Source organism: Thunnus albacares, chromosome 5 (assembly GCF_914725855.1).
Source record: "Thunnus albacares chromosome 5, fThuAlb1.1, whole genome shotgun sequence".
Taxonomy (NCBI): domain Eukaryota; kingdom Metazoa; phylum Chordata; class Actinopteri; order Scombriformes; family Scombridae; genus Thunnus; species Thunnus albacares.
In genome coordinates, this window is record NC_058110.1 from 15883653 (window position 1) to 15903907 (window position 20255).

The 20255-nt window shown below is 41.0% G+C and overlaps 1 protein-coding gene across 3 annotated transcripts in view; it reads right to left on the reverse strand.

The window, feature by feature from the left end:
- The window catches only part of samd11 (sterile alpha motif domain containing 11), an 87471-nt gene extending 68581 nt beyond the window's left edge, over nt 1-18890 (reverse strand). Inside the window, exons 1-3 of one of the 3 annotated variants that reach the window (XM_044352351.1) lie at nt 18768-18889; nt 12440-12550; nt 627-698 (exon numbers count right to left, since the gene is read on the reverse strand). Coding sequence is in view for 1 of the 3 variants with exons in the window: in XM_044352354.1 (XP_044208289.1) it covers nt 12440-12469 (30 nt within the window). In the remaining 2 variants the exon portion in view is untranslated. Of the gene's footprint in view, nt 1-626; nt 699-12439; nt 12551-18767 lie in introns of all 3 variants that reach the window. The other 2 variants (XM_044352354.1, XM_044352350.1) reach the window with 2 other exon arrangements.
- Nucleotides 18891-20255: the final 1365 nt, after the last annotated feature.

Consider the following 20255-nt stretch of genomic DNA (forward strand, 5'->3'; position numbering starts at 1 on the left):
TACTTTTTCTTTTTTTTCTTGAAACCACAACATGGAGGTAAGGATGATTCCAATGCTAGCTTTAAAACCACAATGTCTCCATTGAGATTCGTTACTGATATTCACTGTTGCAGTTTATAATCATATCAGACTAGTCTCTGGGGTGATACTTTGAACTTTACTGTAAAATCACCACCAACTACAGCAAGTATTTCCTGTTATTTCACCATTTCTCAGATACATTGTTGCTGTCTCCTCAGACTAGCACATTTAAGTCAGGACTTTTCACACTTTTCCACGGCTCCAGACCTCTATTAGCGAGGGGTAAAACTCGATGTGCCTCTCACGTTTTCAAACCCCAACAAAAAAAAGAACCCCAACCGCCAATGCTGAGCAAGGTCACCCAGGGGTCAGGCACAGCTCACGGATACGAGACGGATATCGATTGGCTGGGACAGGCCACAAGCATACATACACACATACACACACATACACACTTTCTTTCCCCTACTCTTTTTCTCTACAGTCACAGGGCAGGCATCAGCCAATAGATCAGCCAGGGGCAGGAAATGGCCAGGGTCAGAGGGGACAGTGTGTGTGTGTGCGTGTGTGTGTTAGTGTGTGTGTGTGAGAGATGATAAGACTACCAGCTTGCTGAAAGCCGCTCTCACCCACAGCTGTCCAGGACCTTCAGGCTTTGCCGATTCACCTCGAAGCAGCTAAGAAAAAGAAAATAACTCTGACCAAACCATTGATGGAGTTTTTATCTTACAGCCACTGATAGACATGCATCTACACACACATGCACACTCTCAACTCTGGTCAGTATTTAGGATGCTCTGTAATCGTCCTGTGCCATGCAAGTCGTTGTTGTTTGCCAGTCTTTCTATCATTTGATATTACAGAACACTTGTCACCGCAGGAGGGTGTGTGGATGTGTGTTGTTGTTGCTGTCGCCTAGTGGCCTGTGTTAGGGGATCCGCCAATGGCAAAGACACTGGGGTAAGACTGAGGCGAGGCTTCGGCAGCCCTGGGTTGACTGGAGGCTCAGCTGGAGTCATGCACATACAGCGTCAGCGGTTCATGGGTCGTCATGTGTGTGCACGTGCCATGTATGATTGCTGTGCATGAGTGAATAAAGTGTATGTCTCTGTGTGTGTGTGCACATGTGCTTAAATGTGCACGTGTATATATGTGTGTGTGTGTGTGTGTGTGTGTGTGTGTGTGTTTCTGTACTGTATATGTGAGAGAAAGTCAGGGGGCAGTGAAGCGGAGGAGGGCAGGCAATGCTCGCAGGCATAGAAAGCAGGCCAACTTCATCTCCCACTATGGAGAGCTTCAGAGAGATGGGGTAGTAAAAGGAGGGATGGTAGAGTACGCCGGGTTATATCAGTAAAGTTGCATGAGATTAGCTGTTCTATTCAAACTAAACCAGTAAGTGCAACACACATCGATTCTGGAAAAATTATAGCATCTTTGTACTTTTTGAGTGGTGCACATCAGTGTTTCAAACATCTTTAAACCTTTTGTTGTATTTGGTTTTCACATACGATTATGCAGGGTGTTCAAAAAAAAAAAAAAAAAACAAGAAAGGATATCCTCCTGGCTATTTTATTCATCCCGTGTTATGCTGTATTTCAGCTGCTTTAAACCCAAACAACTGATACATCAGGTAGTTTTGACAGAGAGAGAGAGAGAAGGAAACAACCCAAAGATAAAAGATTCAGAGATAAAGAGAGAGAGAGAGAGCGAGAGAGAGAGAGAGAGAGAGAGAGAGCGAGAGACAGCAAAACAGTCAGGGGGAAGTTCACTTCCCCTGCTGACACTCTTGTTCCACGGTGAGAATCCCCCGGCCGGTAGCCTCAAACATCTGGTTCCAGTTAGCTCTGAGCGCTTTGACGCGTTTCCTGTGCTGCTGCTCCACGCAGCTACGGCCACGACGCAGCCCTCCCAACGCCACGACAGCCAAACTCTCTGGAGATAATATACTGTAACTTACACACAACCAAATACACAATTAACCACGTCTGCTGTGTGTTGAAACAGACCAGAGGAGGAAGAGGCTGTGTGCTGATATTCATTCTTACTGTAATGTAGTTTAGTGTTAATAAAAAGGTTTTCAGAATTTCAGACTGTATGTTCCAGATCTTAAAGAACAAGCCGTGAAGGTTGTGACATTATAACCAGAGTTACAGTAACAATCTGCAACATTTCCTAATAAATGTCTGTTTTCATCACCAATTAACAGAAAAGTGAGCCTATTACAATTTTTTTTTTTTAAGCAGAATGTCAGGACCGACCGAACATACACTGCACACAGGAAGATGACTGTGCAAAGAAAGTGAAAACCAAGCAAAAAGTGCAGATAAGTAGACTGAAAAGATGAAAATTACTCAAAGATGAGATGTGACTAAGAAGTCACACCTTTTCTTTTCTTTTTTCTAGATTTTGCCATCAGTTATCAGTCTACATAGACTTTGCTCACTGGAGGTTTGTCATAGCAGGAAAAACACAGGTGCAACTAATAACATGAACCATGGCTCGATTCCATTAAGAGTCCCAGTAAACTATTCTAGAGAGCAAACATGAATAATACCAGGACCCTGAAACTGGGTCACTTAAATGGATTGCAGACGTTATTAATGTTGTTAATTACACCTGTGCTTTTCCTGCTAAGACATGTCAAAATGTCTGCTGTGAAAATGCTCTGTTTACTTATTAACTTATCACTATTGTGGGCCAGTTCCAAAATTGAAATGTTTTCATTTTTATTTTTTTAGATGGATAGCTAGGTCCTGATGCATGTCAGGTGTTATTGTTGATATTAACAGCCTGTTTTCATCAGTTGACTTTCAGTTAAGTATTTGTTTCTAACCATCTATCATAAATATGCAGTGCTGGACTAAATAACATAATTTTAAAAAAACATGTTCTCTGGTCTCTTAAAGTCTGATACTGACATTTTATGCCAAGGTATTTTTGGCAGTGACTTTATATGTTCTGTTCTTTTGTAATAAAATAAGAATATTTATTATCTTTATCCGCTTTTATTGCTCCTATGTTTTACTGTGCATTTATAATGGCTTAAGACTTGTATTTTTAATGCCTTGGAAAGCACTGTTTTTGAAGAGTTCTGTACAAATAAACGTCATTTATATATGGAAGTGAATAGGTGTCACGGCAGTTTTGCAATTACTCTGGAATACCTTGCCTGAGGAGATCAGACTGACAAACTGACTCAGTGTTTTCTTTGAAATGACCCATGAAAACACATTTATCACAAGAGTTTTTTGGTTATATATTTTCAGAGGTCTGTTTTGTTAGGTTTTATTAAAATATTTTGATTTTAAAAAAAAAACTTCCTTGAGTGATGTAAAAATATGGTTTTAATCACGTGTCTCATGTTTAGACTCTTGGGTCTGTTAGGATTTTTAGATTTCTTGTGAAGCAATATGTTCCTATAAAAAGTGGCATATAAAGAGACAATATTCAAATACAGGAAATTTGAACCAGTGGATACAAGTAACTATGAAACCTTATCTCCCAGGAGATTGTATTTGTACTGTACCTTTTCATCTCATACCTTCATTGTATGAGAAACTGTGGGGGTTGCAAGGCTCAACCAGGCCTTTTTAGTGATATAACCTAATTAGTTACCCCAACTTTTGCCAAAATGTTGTTACCTACATTTGTTTTGGACAGAAAATGTTATAACAATGTAACAAAAAATGTTGTCACTTATTACAGCATACAAAACTTTGTGCTTATCATAAGACATTATACAATCTACTGTGAGAATTTATTGAACTATAACAGTAGTTATGTATTGTATTGTGCTGTAATGTCTACTACTGTTTATATTTCATATCTGAGCTGCACTGAGGCAGAATCCTGCTAGCTATGTTGATATGGCAATAAAGTAGTGAATCTTGAGTCTGATACACAGTAATAAGGATGCTCTGAGGCATACGCTGTATTCTGACCTGTTAGTTTTGGGAACTAACAGCGCAGCATATCATGTCACTCACACTGTAATGTTTCAGTGCAACTACCCACTAAATTAACCACAATGCTTTTCAGTGAGGTGATTCCCTGTGTGGAGGAGTGGAAAAGGGTGACCCCAGAATGGGGAAATATTGTATATATAGGACGTACCAAATAAAATAAAAAAAAAAAAAAACATGAGCCCACACAGCCCTGCTGCTCTGCAGAGGAACACAATAACGAGTAGGCCACACCGGGGATTACTGGTAGTGAAAGTGAGAACGAGGGGGTGAGAGGAGAGAGAGAAACAAAAGTGCAATGAAGAGGAGGTGAAGAGACAGGAAGAAGCTTCTCAAAGGCTTTCCTGCGTTGGAGGGACTCCCTACACCACGCAGATTCTCTATAAACACAGAACAAAGAGTTTTCTCTGAAATCATAGTTTGACTGGAAATTTACTAACGTCGTATTCATGTACTTCAATACAAAGGCCATGCTAGTTCACCTCTAAATTTACTTGATGTAGACTGCAGACTTGAAATATTGACACGAGATAAATCTATACAATTCAATCTCTTAGAGTTTCAGAACAGATATATAAAAAAAATGTACACCAATAACTCTGTCCTTTGCATTCCTCACAAATAGTAGGAAATAATAATGCACTAACATCTCTCTATCCAAATTCAATTTGGCTACAAATATGTTGTCAGACTTGAAAAGCTCTACTTAAACTGCTCCCAATCAGGGGTGAGCACGAGCAAACAAGGACAAATGAAAGTTTAGGGAGGCAGTATTGATTTGTGTGGAGGTCAGGGGTAGGTCACCCCTATCAGAGAATCAACAAACAGCCGCCAGCACCCTCCTCAGCTAAGCCAATCACCTTCTGACCTGTTTCACCGTTACCATGGCAAATGACCCTGAACCACACAGACCATATACTTGGCTCCTTGCTGAGTGAAAGCAGCAGAGTGGAGCTCCGCAAAGATGTTGGAGCTAGGTGATAATTTAACATCATACTGTGTTACTGTTTCACAGAATTTTGTGGTAAAAAAAAATCATGATTCAAACTACACTGTAATTGAAAACAAATTACTTCATTGATCAATCATCAATTTGACTTTTTACATTCAATTTTGCATAAAATAATAAGATCTATCACTATTAGCATAATATTAATATTGTGAGATTGATTACAACCAAATCAGCCAATCCAGTCACTCTCATGCCAGGTTCTATTTGCTATATTCAATTTTCCATTCGATGTTTTTTCAATTCAGTATGCTTTATTGGCATAAATGTCAGACGAACAATATTCTCTCTCTCTCACTTCCTCTCTCAACTCAACCGGTCAAGGCAGATGGCCGCCCATCCAGAGCCCAGTTGTGTTTGAGGTTTCTTCCCGTTAAAGGGGAGTTTTTCCTTGCCGTCATCGCCAAGTGCTTGCTCATGGGGGAACGTTGGGTCTCTGTAAATTAAAGGGTACGGTCTAGACCTGCTCTACATGAAAAGAGTCATGAGATAACTTTTGTTGTGATTTGGCGCTGTATAAATAAAATTGACTTGACTTCTTCCCATGATACTTTTATTCTAGACATTTTAGAGGAATAAATCTCAGATTCTTGCCGTCACCCACTCTTTCCATCTTTCCCTCCTACTCCTCCCTTCATCCCTCTTTCCTCTTATACTCCTCCCTCCCTCCGAGGCAGGCAGGCGGTGGTGGTAACCAAGCCTCTGGCAGTCTGTTCCTATCCTGCAGGAGCCCTCAGGTTCCAACCTGTCAATATCCCAGGCAGCATCTTGGCTCTGCTGTGGCTCAGTTAACCTCCTCGCCCATTGCAACCTCACAAGGGGCTCCTGTCCCTCTGCCAGCCCAGAGACAAGCACGATCATCATCCCCCCCCCCCCCCCCCCCCCCCCCCCCCCCCCCCCCCCGGCCCCACTCCTCCTCTTCCTCCTCCTCCTCCCCCAACCCTGCTCCCAAACCACACACACTGCGCTCACATCCGTAAAGGGCAGCACCCTGGCAGCAACAGTAAGCAATATGGCAGCTGACGGCAGTTTTCTGCTCGCTGACGTCTTAGATGTTTTGGATGACGGTCACGTTGGAGGCTCACAGAGGGTAAAGAGGGAGAAGATGTTGGAAAAAAGATTAAAGCCTGGAGGAGAGAAAAGCTTGGTGACTCAGTGACAAAGGTCCCGTCATCTCGTCATCTGTATCAATTTCAGGGAGAGGAAGGGTCAGTGTGAAAAAGAATCAATGTGTTAATATGTTGTGGGAAGGAATTTAAGAGCGAATTTGTGGACGCATGTGTAAAGTTGTGAGTAAGACAGAGAGTCAAGAGGAGGTCTTACCGTTGCTTTATGTGTGTGTTTGTAATCTACACATGCACATAGGCCTGATCCCAAGCGTGGTAACAAGCGTGTGGCAGCATGTCACCCGTCCCATCTCACTCGGGCTCAAAGCGCACACACACACACACACACACACGCACACTTCTCCGTGCTTGACTGTGAGGCACCGCGGCTGTCTGCTAGGAGGCAGCTCAGGTTACGGCCGACCGGCGGGACAGACTTTATGGAAGCCTCTCTCCCACACCCACTCTCCCCCTCCGCAGGGCTCCGGAGGAGGTATCGAGTTGCCGGTTCAGCGCCGGCCAGGCTTGGCGCTGGCGGCGGCTTGTGATCTTGGGTGCCTGTGTGTGTGTGTGTGTGTGTGTGTGTTTTATCTCCCACTCTTTGAGGGTATCGGCACACAACGCTGCTGTCTCCTCCAGGTATGTAGGTGTGATTTACAGTGTAGACGATTCACACACACACACGCACACACGCAAAATCTGACCTCTTCCTCTGCTTCAAAGCACCTAGAATATTCTACACTGCATTACACAGTCCAATGTGTAATAAAAAGTCATGAGGAGTTTGAAACCCAAACAACAAAGAAACGTGTTTTCTCACTTAAAGGTGCAGTGTGTAGGATTTAGTGGCATCTAGTGGTGAGGTTGCAGATTGCAACAAACTGAATACTCCCCCCTCCCTTCCAAGCGTGTAGGAGAACCTATAGTGGACACGAAAACTACAAAAGGTCCTCTCTAGAGTCAGTGTTTGGTTTGTCCGTTCTGGGCTACTGTAGAAACGTAGCAGTGCAGCATGGCGGGCTCCGTCGAAGAGGACCTAATCCCTATGTAGATATATAGGGTTCATTCTAAGGTAACGAAAACATAATGATTCTTATTTTCAGGTGGTTATGAATATTATATTCCATTTCTGCCAAGTCCGTTCCACTAGATACCACTAAATTCTACACACTGCACCTTTAACTCTAGCTGGGTCTAGCCGTGCAGATAGTTTTGTTTTTATTTTCATTCTGCGATCTCTGCCGTCATCCCAATACAATGGAGGTGAATAAAATTTTACTTCATTTCTTTATCATTCACAGACCTTGCTGTCAACAGTTGTCCCTGGAACTACTTTCTACTGAAGAAACAGAAAACTGCTGACAGAGTATTTGGTGGATTGCCAAGGACATTACTTCTGGAAAGACACACTGCTGTTGAAAAAGTGCAATTTTTCAATGCTGTGAGCAAAACAAACTAAATGTAATTCACATTCATTGTATTAAATGGTGGCTGAAATCTCAAAGACAGACACCTCAAAACCTGGACAAAGAAAAACAAAACTATCTGCATGGCCCTTTACCAAAAGAGGTAAATGAAAATATTCCTCCAGATCCACAGAAAACATTACACAACTATTGTAGAGACTTGCAAAACTCCCTGGGACTAAAATTGACTTTAAAATATAAAAATTAAGGAAGTGGCCTTTTAAAAAAAACAATTCCTATGTTTCATGACTATCACAACTATAGGTAATAAACAGAGGACCGTCACCACAGTATCGTCATGGCCTCTTAATCCTACGGTGCCATCTGTCCTACAGAGCAATTTCAAACACTCCATCCCTGAAAAGCTTGCTGTGGCCCATTTGCAGGAAGGAGTTGCTGGAAAGGTGCACTCGCAGGTCAACATAGAAGAGACCCTCTATATGCAAGGACCTTGTGACGGTTCTGCCGCTGGCTCACTTGCTAGCCTGGCATGGAACGGCACTCATGAATAATGCATGGGGACATCTGCCACCCCTGAATTATAGATCTGTGGAGGCCCAGCATATGGGAACAGCGCAGCAAGTGCTAATGGCTAACTCCCCATGACAAAATATGGGTTAGAGACACATGAATGATAGTCGGGTCATGCAACCTTTCCGTCATGTGAGTGCGGTCTGGATTGTAAATGTGATAATTTACATGTCTGCATGTGTGTCTGTGCATGTGTGTTTGTGCATCTGCAATGAGGGAAGGCTCCAATGGAAAAACTCGTGGGATTTTGATAATATGACCACAAACAAGCATCCAAATTAACAGACATGTCTGTAGCTGATACTGTTCTCAAGACTTTCCAACAGAGAGAAAAAGTAACAATATAATTTCCATACAGGGATCAATTAATTATTTGAGGCCATTGTTACCTTACAACACACCATCATGTTTTTTCTTGGCCAAAATTCAGCTAAAGCAGTGGATGTAGCTTTAAAGGAGCCTCAGAAACCCTCAGTCTAACAAGCAATGGTTGATGTCTTTGAGCCTTTTATGTAGGCTTCCTCCTGCTGAAGTGCAGCCTGATTGAATATTCTATACTCTCTGGTTACGAGTCTTGCTCTTTAAAGAAGCAGCGACGGGACGGGGGGTTGAAGTGCATTTTCTTCCGGCCCAGTCGAGCAGGAGGCCCGGTCTACCGGGGACCACTTCGATCTCCGGCTTTCTCTCTAGGATTATCCTCTTATCAGCGCCGCAAAAGCCAGGCTAAGAAGCGCCAGTAATTAGCCTATCTTTAATTAACGAGCACCTCCCTCCAAAACCACCCACGGTCCATGTAGGCTCCCACTTGGAAGGCAGTCAGCACTGCGTAAAGATGAGCAGACTTAATCTTGTTTTTGTCTGAGTAAGAGAGAGTGAACGTGTTGAAAAGGGCAAAGTTCATCTTCAAGTAGTTGGGGAGTCGCACCATGCAGAACGTCCCTCATGCATGCACGCTCACACACAAGCCTTTTTACACCGCAGGTTTCAAAGGGAATCCTGCCACCCACCAATTTTCCACTTTGTTGTGTTTGTGATGTGTGTGTTCATCTGAGTGTACACTCCAGTGTGTGGATGGATTACTGCACCCAAATTATGCTACCACTCACCATCACTCACTTAAATTTCCAGGCTCATTGAAGCCTCCTTCGAATCTACAATGGAAACATGTGTAGGAGAAGAGGAGGGGCCAGAGATCACCTCCAAACCTTAATGAAGTTTAGATAGTACAAGTTGACAACCCTGATACCTTTTGGAGAAGTCTCCAAACTGGAGAGTGTAATATGTACAGTTGCATACATTTGAATACTTGCAATAAAGCCACATGGTAGATATAAACATACGCTTCAGCACCACTGGTCGACTAACTGTTGGGCAAATAGAATCAGAGAGGACTGGGTCATCTGAAGGGGAATGAGAGCAAAGTGACAGCTCCAGATGAAAAAAGAAAAGGGGAGACAGGGAGAAAGAATGCCAAAGGTGCCCCGGCCTGGCCTGGCCCTGGCACCACCAAGCGGGAGGGGCAGCGGCAGCCCCAGCATGCATACATTAGCGGTGCTTAGGCGCACTAATTGCTTCTCACTTAGACAAATCTCCTGCAAATCACGGCTGCGCCGCCAGCACTGCCCAGGCCCCCCGGGAAGGAGAGACGGCAGGCAGGCGGACGGAGCGAGAGGCAGAGGAGGAGGAGGAAGAGGAGGGGGGTGGCGAGTGGAGCGTGTGTAGCAGAGGCGCCTCGGAGCAGGATGGAGGAGGAAGAAGAGAAGGGGGAGGGGGGGCACTCCCATGAGAACGCAGAGAAACGGAGAGAGAGAGAAAAAAAAAAAAGCTCCAACACTTCAAGAGTGCCTCTCTCTCTCTTTCTCTCTGCTCATCCATAGTCCAGGCTGAGTGGACCCCCCCCCCCCCCCCCCAACCTCTTACACCCCTACCCACAGAAGCCCCACCATTGCTCTGCTCCTCCAACACTCCATCCCTCCATCCCCCCCCTCTTCTACCAGCTCTCAGATCTCTGCTCTACCCCCTTGCTCGCCCCTCCTTTCTCTCTCGCACTCCCTCCCTCTCCATCGCTCTACAGAAAAGTGAAGGAAAGATGAAACTCTACAAAGAGGGAAAAAAATCAATAACACAGATGGATAGCTGGATAACAGGGTCCGGCATGCTTCGGCAGTGAGGCAATCCAGAGGGTGCCCACACAACTTCCACACAGGCGGAGAGACGGGCAAAAACAAGACTCTGGGAAGAGGGTGGTGATCAGCCTCAGGAAGTCAACATCACCCGCAACACACAAGTACGCACTTGTTCACACACAAGCACACACCACAGTGTATGGCTGCATGCATAGACTGGCTATAAAAAAACAGCCAAACATACACAAGAGCACAAATGTAAAATATAAACAAAAACAAATACGCTTGTTAGTAAAAAACTCCCACATACATAGAAGCACACATCGCGTCCTCAGCCCCACGCAGCTAATTGGGGAACTCCTACAGAACAATAATAGCTAACAGGTAACCTGAGGTGAAAGAAAACAGCTGTCTGTAACGATAACATGATATCATACAAAAGATCAATATTATTGCAGGCTCTGCATTATTCCACAGGGGTTATTTGAGATATTGGGCGGCCGAAAACAACATTTCTCTTATTATCGATGGTTTAAGGTACCACAGGGCCCCATCAAGAGCGACATATAATATATCGTAAAAACACCGTGTCCGCATTTCAGTATTCATTATCGAGATAGGAAAGCAAGTAGCAGGTGCTAATTCACCTGAGTGTATCTCTGTATTACATTTTACAAGTTTGTGTGGTTATTACTGTTTCCTAAACATTTTTGCTATGTTAGTGAAAGCACAGGGCTCTGACGGCACTGATGGTCATTTAGTTCTAGTCTTGGCTAGGCAGACCTCCACATCAAGGTCTAAAGAAATTCATGGACACGGTTAGTTAGAAAATGGAAGAGACGCGGTGGACTGTTGTCATATTTCAAACCAATAAAATTACATTCAGGAGAGATGAGGGCAGAGCCAGGCGCTAGTCTTCACCAAAGCAGAAAACTTCTTCGGACTGAAAACTAAACCAAAAGCCACAATTTCCACAAACTCGAAGACAACCAAATGACCGCCTCAAGCTTTCCAAAGTTTTAGTTACACAAAATTAACTCCAGTCACTCCAGACCTCTGGGAGTACACAGAGTGAGTGATAAGACAGATCTACTGTTGGTACGCAAGATTTGGTTATTTCAAACCCCTCTGCTCATGTGTGGATGAGGTGATCTTCAAGGCCTGTAGGGAAGCTGGCAAGGCTTTCAGACTCAAGCTCGGTCTCAATTCCACACTACATACTAATTGTATACAGTATATATGAAATATTATTCTTCATAATATACCGTTTTTTGGGGTTAGTATACAAAACATCAACATACTTCATTGTAAACCAGAAAGAAATGCTGACTTCAGAATGCCACTGCCAAGAAAAATGTTTGATTTAAACCATAGTTTTTTTGTTCTCTGAGGTGTTCCTGAAGCTGTTTCATCACCATCAACTATTAACTTTAATTTCATCCAGCTGTGAGTAGGCTCCTCCATTTCCTTTGTGCATTGCATTGTGGGAGAATAGTGTCCATCAATTAATTTCGGCACTTTTCCAGTGTGAACACACTGCATACTCAAATTTTTAATTGTTAGATTGGCATGATTGTGTGTATTTCTAGACATGATATTAGCTTTGTGTGGGTGTCACTTGCTTGGATGCATCTTTGGTTGAAGGCAAATATTTATGCTTAAGTCTCTCTTAACTCTTGCGTCAATGTATGATAATTTTAAAAATAACTTGTTTCCAAAACAACATGGTAACTAGTAAAGATAAAAAATGAAAAAATTCTGAAAAAATCTGTACAGAAGGAGGGGGAGGAAGTGACTTGCTTGGGAAAAAACCCAGTTTTGCATGTCTATGACCAAAATCTAGCTGTAAAGTTCAGATTTAATGAAGCAAAACATAGTATTAATCTCAATTTAAGGCTTCCCAGCATCAGACATGTTCTCAAAGACTGGTGGTTACTTAAGTGACTGCACACGGATCATTGCAACCCGTTTTATATAACCAACTAAGGCAGGCTAACTGATAATAAGCCTAGATTATCCAGCTAGCTTTCTTGCAAAACTCCCAATGGCACACACTGTAAAATGTACGGATGCCAAAGACACTGCAAGTCTCTTTGTGATGGTCTAATTGGACAATCAGCCTGATCTTATCTTATCTCATCTTAAATGTGGCAATAAATAAACACAGATATTTCCCAAAAAATAAATAAATACATACAGTATGAAAAAACTAGCATACCTTATAAGAGCCATCTACACTCTGAAGCATGTTTTGGGTTTCAGGTGCCAGGTCGTGTGTGATGTAGATCTGCTTTCCTCCCACTGGAACCAGTGCAGATTGGGTGTGATGCTTAGGAGAGGTGAAAGGGCGAAGACTTCATTATAATAAATGTCAGTGATGACCCTCTTCTCCCATACATGCATCACCCATAAACATCCCAACACACACACACACACACACACACACACACACACACACACACACACACACACACACACACACACACATATTCCTACAGTCCAATCTTTGAGGAAATTACTATAATCCTCTCCTGGGTATGGTGGTGATATTTTGTGATTTGGCGAAGAGCCAATATGTGAGGAGGCCATATTGAAATTCACCTCTGAAAGCCAGTTACAATTTGCTCCAAGACAAATGTATGATCTTTGTTTGGTCATGAACCCATTTTATTGTATGAAAATAATTTCCTTACTTTGATCATTGAATAAGATCTAATTTAAAGACGCCTTTCATTCAGTAAAAAGGACCAGGGTGGGGGAATGGATTGGTTGAAGTGAATTGCTTTAAGCCTGAATTGAATTCCATCAATTCAAATCATGTTTCGGCTTCATAATGTGGGCGGGGGAGCTCTAACTGTCAGTAAGAGTTCAGTACAGATAAAACACACAGCTGTGAACAAGCTTGAATTTTGTCCAGTCTAACTTTCTAAATTGTTAATGTACTCCCACAGTAAATCATAAAGCACACACGATGGAGGAGATGATAAAAACAAACTCAACTGGCAAATTAACAGGAATATTTGAAGTATTTAAGCTTTTTTGCTTATTCATAGCTGAAACCTCCAATTATGCTGTTGATGAGATATTTTCTAGGCTGATAAATCACTAGCACCACCTACTGTCTACTATTTACAAAGCTGGAGTGTTTCCTGGTTGTCTTCCACACTGAAGTGCAACCAGTGCAATGAGCGTCAGCACACCAAAAAACAACATATTTGGTTATAGCTCCATCTAGTGGAGAGAAACCGACATTTCATCTCCCAGCTGTCATCTAAAGAACATGCAATAATTTTTCAATGATCCACCTGGGGGAGTTTTACAGCTAAACAGACATTGTCAAGAACACATATTCAGGGAAAGTTTATATTATTACAGAAAATGCTCAAACAGACATAGTAGACTGAAATATAGAAATATATTACACATTAATAGAATAACAGACTATAACATAAATACTGATGTGCGTATGTTTACATGCACACTAATATTCCACTATTATTCCAATTATGACAATATTCAGAATTTGATACTAGTCTTGTAAACAGCATATTCTGTTTGGATATTCTCAATTAGGCCTTATTCTGAACGTAGCCTTTTCTGATTAAGACGTGGGATATGCCAGTATTATTCTGGTTTTAGGAGCATTCTTTGGACATGTATACAACGCATTCGGAATATGTGTCTCAGGGGGGCTTTTTACCGCAGTTTGCGTCACACGGCCCTCTTGCCTCTTTACCCCTGCGCAGGCAAAATGACTTATTCTTGAGCAGGAAGGCAGACAGAGGAAAGGAATGAAAGGAGAGTGGAGAGCTGTTCAGGGTGGGTTGGAAAAACAGAGTGTGCCTTCTCCATGATGGGGATGGAGGGGATTAGTTATTATCCTAACATGCAGCCACGGACTGATGGTAACGACTGTGTGATGCACCAAAAACACTCAGCAGTGCAGTAAATATCGTGGATGTGTCTGTAACTATAAATTTATCATATCAGTCATATCAATATCACTTATAAATATCAACTGCAGCTCACTAATATTTTTCAATTTGCTGGTTTACTTCACTGCCTGCAGAGATCTTGTGAATCCCGTTCCCACTGGAGCAGAGGGAAACCCTGAAAACACTCTGCATGTAAACGGGAATATTAGTGGAATATTCATTTTCATTAACCATGTAAACAGTTTAGTAGGAATATTGTCTTTTTTGGAATAAGGGCAAAAACCGGAATATTTTGTGCATGTAAACATAGCCAATGTAGTTCTTCCTTCAGGGAGACATTATTTGGGTGACCCTATATGGAGAATTGCACCAACACACAATCTGGTAAAAATGGTGATTGGATTGTGTAAGTAATAAATTATATAAGCTTTATTTAGGATCCTGAATATAAATCCAGTAAGCTGGGTGAAGAAGAGGTTCAGGTACATAAATATTCTTGTAACTTCTGTGGATTTGAAGAAAAAAATGTCGACAGATGTTGACATTTTTATAAAGGAGGAAGACAGGCCAGACAACACAAGGTGGAGATGTTTCCCTTTTTGTTTTGTTATTAATCCTGATACATAAAGTTGGTCGGACAACAAGACATTTTTGCCAGTACTGATGAATATGGCACCAAAACTGACGTAAGAGAACTGTGAAAACATACATTTGTTAAATTTGTAACCTATATGTGAATTGTACATTCAGAGTATTGTATATATGTATTTCCTTTCATATAAAAATAATCTCCCAGGCCAGTTATAATACTTTCATCAGTGGGGGAAAGTAATTAAGTACTTTTCTCAAGTACTGTACTTAAGTACAATTTTGAGGTATTTGTACTTTATTTGAGTATTTCTATTTTATGCTACTTTATACTTCCACTCCACTACATTTATTTGACAGCTTTAGTTCCTTTTCAGATTCCGGTTTCCAACCTTTTTGACGTCTTATAAAAAGCAGTGTAGTCGGGGTCACATTTCAGATGTCTTTGACTTGTTAACAGCTCCACCAAATAGTGATTTTTCCCTCTAAACTTCTCACATAGTTTCAATTCAATAAATGTTCAAATGATCCAATATTTCAGCAAAAATCAAAGATTAGAGAAAAAGTCCAAAAACTAAAAACAGATTTGTGTATCAGAACTTTGTTTTTTCGTCTTTCCTCTCCCATTAATCATCTTCTTCGTCTTTCATTTTGATTGGCGGTTGGCCTACAGGTGCATTACCGCCTCCCACCAGACTGGAGTGCAGAACAGTAGATTGACAGACAAAAGGAACAAAAAAAACAACTGAAATCTCTTTATCAAGAGATTTTGTTTCCTTCATGTACTTAATTAGGTGACTGTATATTCTCCAAATAGTTTCCCTACAGTGAAACTTTCTTTAATGCTGATGTCAGTTCCTCCCTTTACTCCTCATAGCCCCTAAACTCCAGCAGCACATGCTGGACAGATTCAGGATGACCACAGTGTGAGCATCTACCAGTTGGGTGTTTACCTAATTTATGAAGTGTCTTATTAAGTCCAGTACGTCCTATCCTGAGACGAGTGGTGACTGCCTCTTCCTTCTGATTCCTGCCAAACCTTCTCAACCCAACATGTTTCTGGATATTATAAAGATGTCTTCCTGTATCGTTTATGTCTCAGTATTCTTGCCATACTTTTTGAATCTGTCTCTTTATGATTGTTTTACCCTCAGCTTTACTCAGCAGAATGTTCATGTTTGTTGTTTGTGATGTGAATGATTGCTTGGCCAGTATATCAGCATCCTCATTTCCTTCTATTCCTACATCTGCAGGAACCCAAACAAAGAAAACTGTCAGACCCTTATTGTGCAGTCTGTATATTAAATTTAAAGATGAATTTCAAAAAGAAGATCTTGTCTGCACGATTTCACAGATTAAATGCTTGTGAGTGCTGCCCAACTATCAGATGCAATTAGTGCATTATTTTGTTGTTTTCTTCTAACCATTGCACCAAGTTATCAAAATAGCTAGGAGCTCAACTGCATATACTGATAAGTGATCTGCTGTTCTTTTCATAATAGCAACCTTGTATTGTGGGATGAAAACTGCAGCTCCTGTACGTCAAGTCTCCGGGGCTTTTGAACCATCTGTAAATAACACCAACTTATCTGCAAAGTGCTGCTCAGTGTAATTTTGTGCTATCCTCCCAGTAGATCCCTGTTCAGATTTCTTCCTCAGTTGCTGCTGTATATTCAAATCTGCTGGTCGCATCACAAACAACCAGGGAGCTGAACATAAACTAACATAAACCTACACTTTCTGCTTTTATATTTCCTATCCATCCAGAGCTTCTGAAATTGGTTTCATTGTGCTCCCAACAGTCCTGCAGGATGTGAGCTATTATGACCCTGCGGATTAACCCAGTATGCCGGCACAAGTTTCACTCTTCTTATCCTTAATGGCAGTTCCCCCAGTTCAACTTGTATGGCAGCTACTGGAGATGCATCTGCTCCACATCCAGCTTATTAAGGTGACTCTCTGCTGTTGACATATAAGCTACACGCCCATAGTCTTACGTAGCTCTCATAAAGGCCTGGTATACATTAAACAGTGATGTTCTGGTTGCTCCCCAGTCTCTTCCTGACAGGCATCTTAAGAGATTGTTGACCTTTTTACACTTGTCCTTTACTTTATCAATATGCTGCTTCCAGGTCAGATTTTCATCAAACAATGCTTTCAGAGACCTAGTCACACTGACCTGCTCAAGTGTTTGGCCATATAGTTTCAAGGATATTGCTTTATGACGTCTAGAAAAACATATCGCTTGTGTCTTTGCTACAGATAACTTAAAACCCCACTTATTTGTCCGCTGCTCCATCATCTCAGTTGTAGCCAGCAGTTTCTTCTGTATATATTTTAGGTTCCACACCCTTAACCATAAGGCCCCGTCATGAGCATACAACGATTTCCCTGTACCTTTCTGAACTTGCTCAAAAATATCATTAATCATGATGTTATATAGCACTGGACAGCAAACACTGCCCTGTGAGGTTTGATTCTCAACTTCAAGTATTCTGTATCTACCCTTACCTCTATTGTCCTGCCAAATAACAAGTCCAGCACCCAGTTATATAACCTGCCACCCACCCCTAACTTACTTAATTTGATAAGCAGTCCTTCCTTCCACAACATGTCATATGCTTTTTGTACATTGAAAAAGACGGCTACCACCATTTCCTTATTTGCTTGGGCTTTCCCAATTTCTGACTCTAGGCGTTAAAATAGAGTCCATTGTATTTCTCCCTTTACGAAACCCACTTTGAATTGGAGAAAACAAGACTCTACTTTGTAGAGGATATATTAGCCTCTCTGTAACCATTCGCTCCATAGCTTTCCCTAATTGTGATGTAAGGGCTATTGGTCTATAGTTTGATTGGTCTGATGGGTCTTTACAGGATTTCAAAATTGGAACAATGATTGACTGTTTCCACACAACTGGAATTTTTCCTGTGTTTCAAACTTTATTAAACAATATTAATACTACAAGGAGTGCACTGTCTTCCATAAGAGCTGACATACTGTAGCAAATGCAGTCTTTTCCTGGGGATGATTGCTGTATATTTAAAATGGCCCACTTTAACTCAAACAAACTGAAAAGTAGGTCTAAACTTTCTCTTGTTGTAGTTTTTACACCTGTATTGTGCACATGGTTGTTGTCCCTACACTGTCTAGCTCTTACTGACCCCATTAATCATCCCACGACCCCTCAGATTTATCTGGCGACCCATTGGAGGGGTCCAAGCCCTAGGTTGGGAACCACTGGACTAAACTAGATAACTATATATAAAGTAGTTCAAACCAGCTCCACCTCCAGCAGCTACAACAGTAACATGCTACTTACACACTGATGCTTCAGTATTAATAATCTAATGATGTCATATATAGGGATCAAACCACTACTTTTACTGCAATAGTTACAATACCACATCAAGCTGATAACACTTATGTACTTTTATTTAAGTAGGATTTTTCATGCAGGACTTTTACTTGTAATGGAGGATTTTTACATTGCTGTATTGGTACTTTTACTGAAGTAAAGGATCTGAATACTTCTTCCAGCACTGACTTTATATTTTAGCACAATAGTCTTCATGTCAGAATGAAAATTGTAGTTAATCCAGTTTGTATGAATGAAATGCAGTTACATTAAACGGCTTGTTTTGAACATGGGGGGGCGCTAATAGTAAGTAACTTAGCAGTAATAGTAATAATAGTTAGCCAAAGCGATATAGGTCGTGTATGTATGGTCCAAATTGTTGTGATAATTTTATGATTTAACTAACTTACAAAGTGAAAACACTTATCTTATTTATCCAGTATGTCACCATTAGGTTACTGCAGAGTTGTGTTTTAATTTAAGCGCAACTGTGAGAAAGTTGAAAGCAAGTTAGCTAATAATGATGATGGTTCGTTGTTGGTCATTTTAACTTTCAGCGACACAAACTAACGTTAGTTTTAAAGCTTTCAGGTTAATTCTCTCCTTCATGTTGGACAGGTATTTATGTGACTATTATTATTCAGGTAAATAACGTTGTTACTTACCGACTGTTGAGCTCCAATTCATTGTGTCAGTTAAATGTGAACCGTATTAGCACCTGATGTGATTAGCATTATTATTTGTCTGGGAGGCAGGTGATGGGTAAATACTAGATTGAATCAACCGGAGGGACGAATTCTCGCGAGTGCGGTTGAAGTTAAGGTTAGTGTACAAATCTCGCGAGAGCTGAGAGCCAATCTAGCGCCAACCCAGGTGAAGGGTTGGTGCAAAGATTGCGACCACCCATCATCACTAAATTTAATGGCATCAATTAAAAGAGCACACACCCGGGTAGTTTTCATTTCCTATGTAAAATATGTGTTTATTTGTGTGTTTTTAATTTGACTGCAGAAACAAAAAGATGTTACAAACACAACTGTCTTTTACACTGAATATTTTTGTAGAAATGAGAATTTTAGGTTTTTCATGTGAACGCAAATTAGGCCAATTTCCAATGTGAATCTAAACATTTCTTTTTACTTTACAAATAGAGATCAGCCATTACTATTTCTACGTTTAAAAGAAAACTTAAAACCTTTCTCAGGCTTATTTCTCACCTGAGTTTGTGCGGCTGGACAACTGCTTTTCAACTTCTTATCGTTTTTATTTTGATAATTATTATTGTGTGTGTGTGTGTGTGTATGTATGTGTGTGTGTTAGTGTTCATATTGCTATACAAATAAAATTGACTTGACTTAACATATGCAACAACAAAGAAGTTTTTCCCAATGCCAAAAAATGTTTTCTCAGAATATATCAGCTACTGTATATTCACACACTTAGGATGTCACTGAAACTGCATAAACAAAACTCAAAACTATACCGTAGAAATAATAAACTGGCAGAAAGACTGAAGGTTTTCTCTAAAGAGCTCGATGCTGAATGTTACTCTTCATAGTTAGTTGTACTGACGAACAAAAAAGTGATTTTGTTATGAGGTGCCTCACTAAAGGTTTGTATTTTCTTGTCGATGAGTTCACTGTTGAGCATATCATATCAGGAAAAAAAGTCTGAGTCAGCACAGAGCTTGGAAACAAACATACAAGTTTCAATAATCTTTTCTGCGTTGCTCAAACAGTGAATCAGTTTTTCTGTGAACATGCTTGATTAGGTGGGTTGCTGTTCTGGCACCCTCTGCTGGCCAATCCTCACTAACAAAAGGCAACAACAGCATCATAAACCATAAACATCTGGAGTCACAATTGGCTGCAGAATTTTGTTCTGCTGTGAGGTATTTGAGGTTGAAATGACAAAAAATATTGGCTATATGAGCAGTTTTGTCCTAGGTGGAAAAGTCTAAAAACAATGATTCTGACTCTGATGGTAGACCATAGGATGTGAGTCCTACTGTCTAAAACTGCCATAATCCTAATTCATCTGAAATTGACAGTTTAAATATGTATCATTCAAACAAAATGTTTTGGTGATATAATTACTGAGTCCTGAGTTGCAAATATAATTTATATGCGTTTTGTTCAGACTCTTGAACGCAT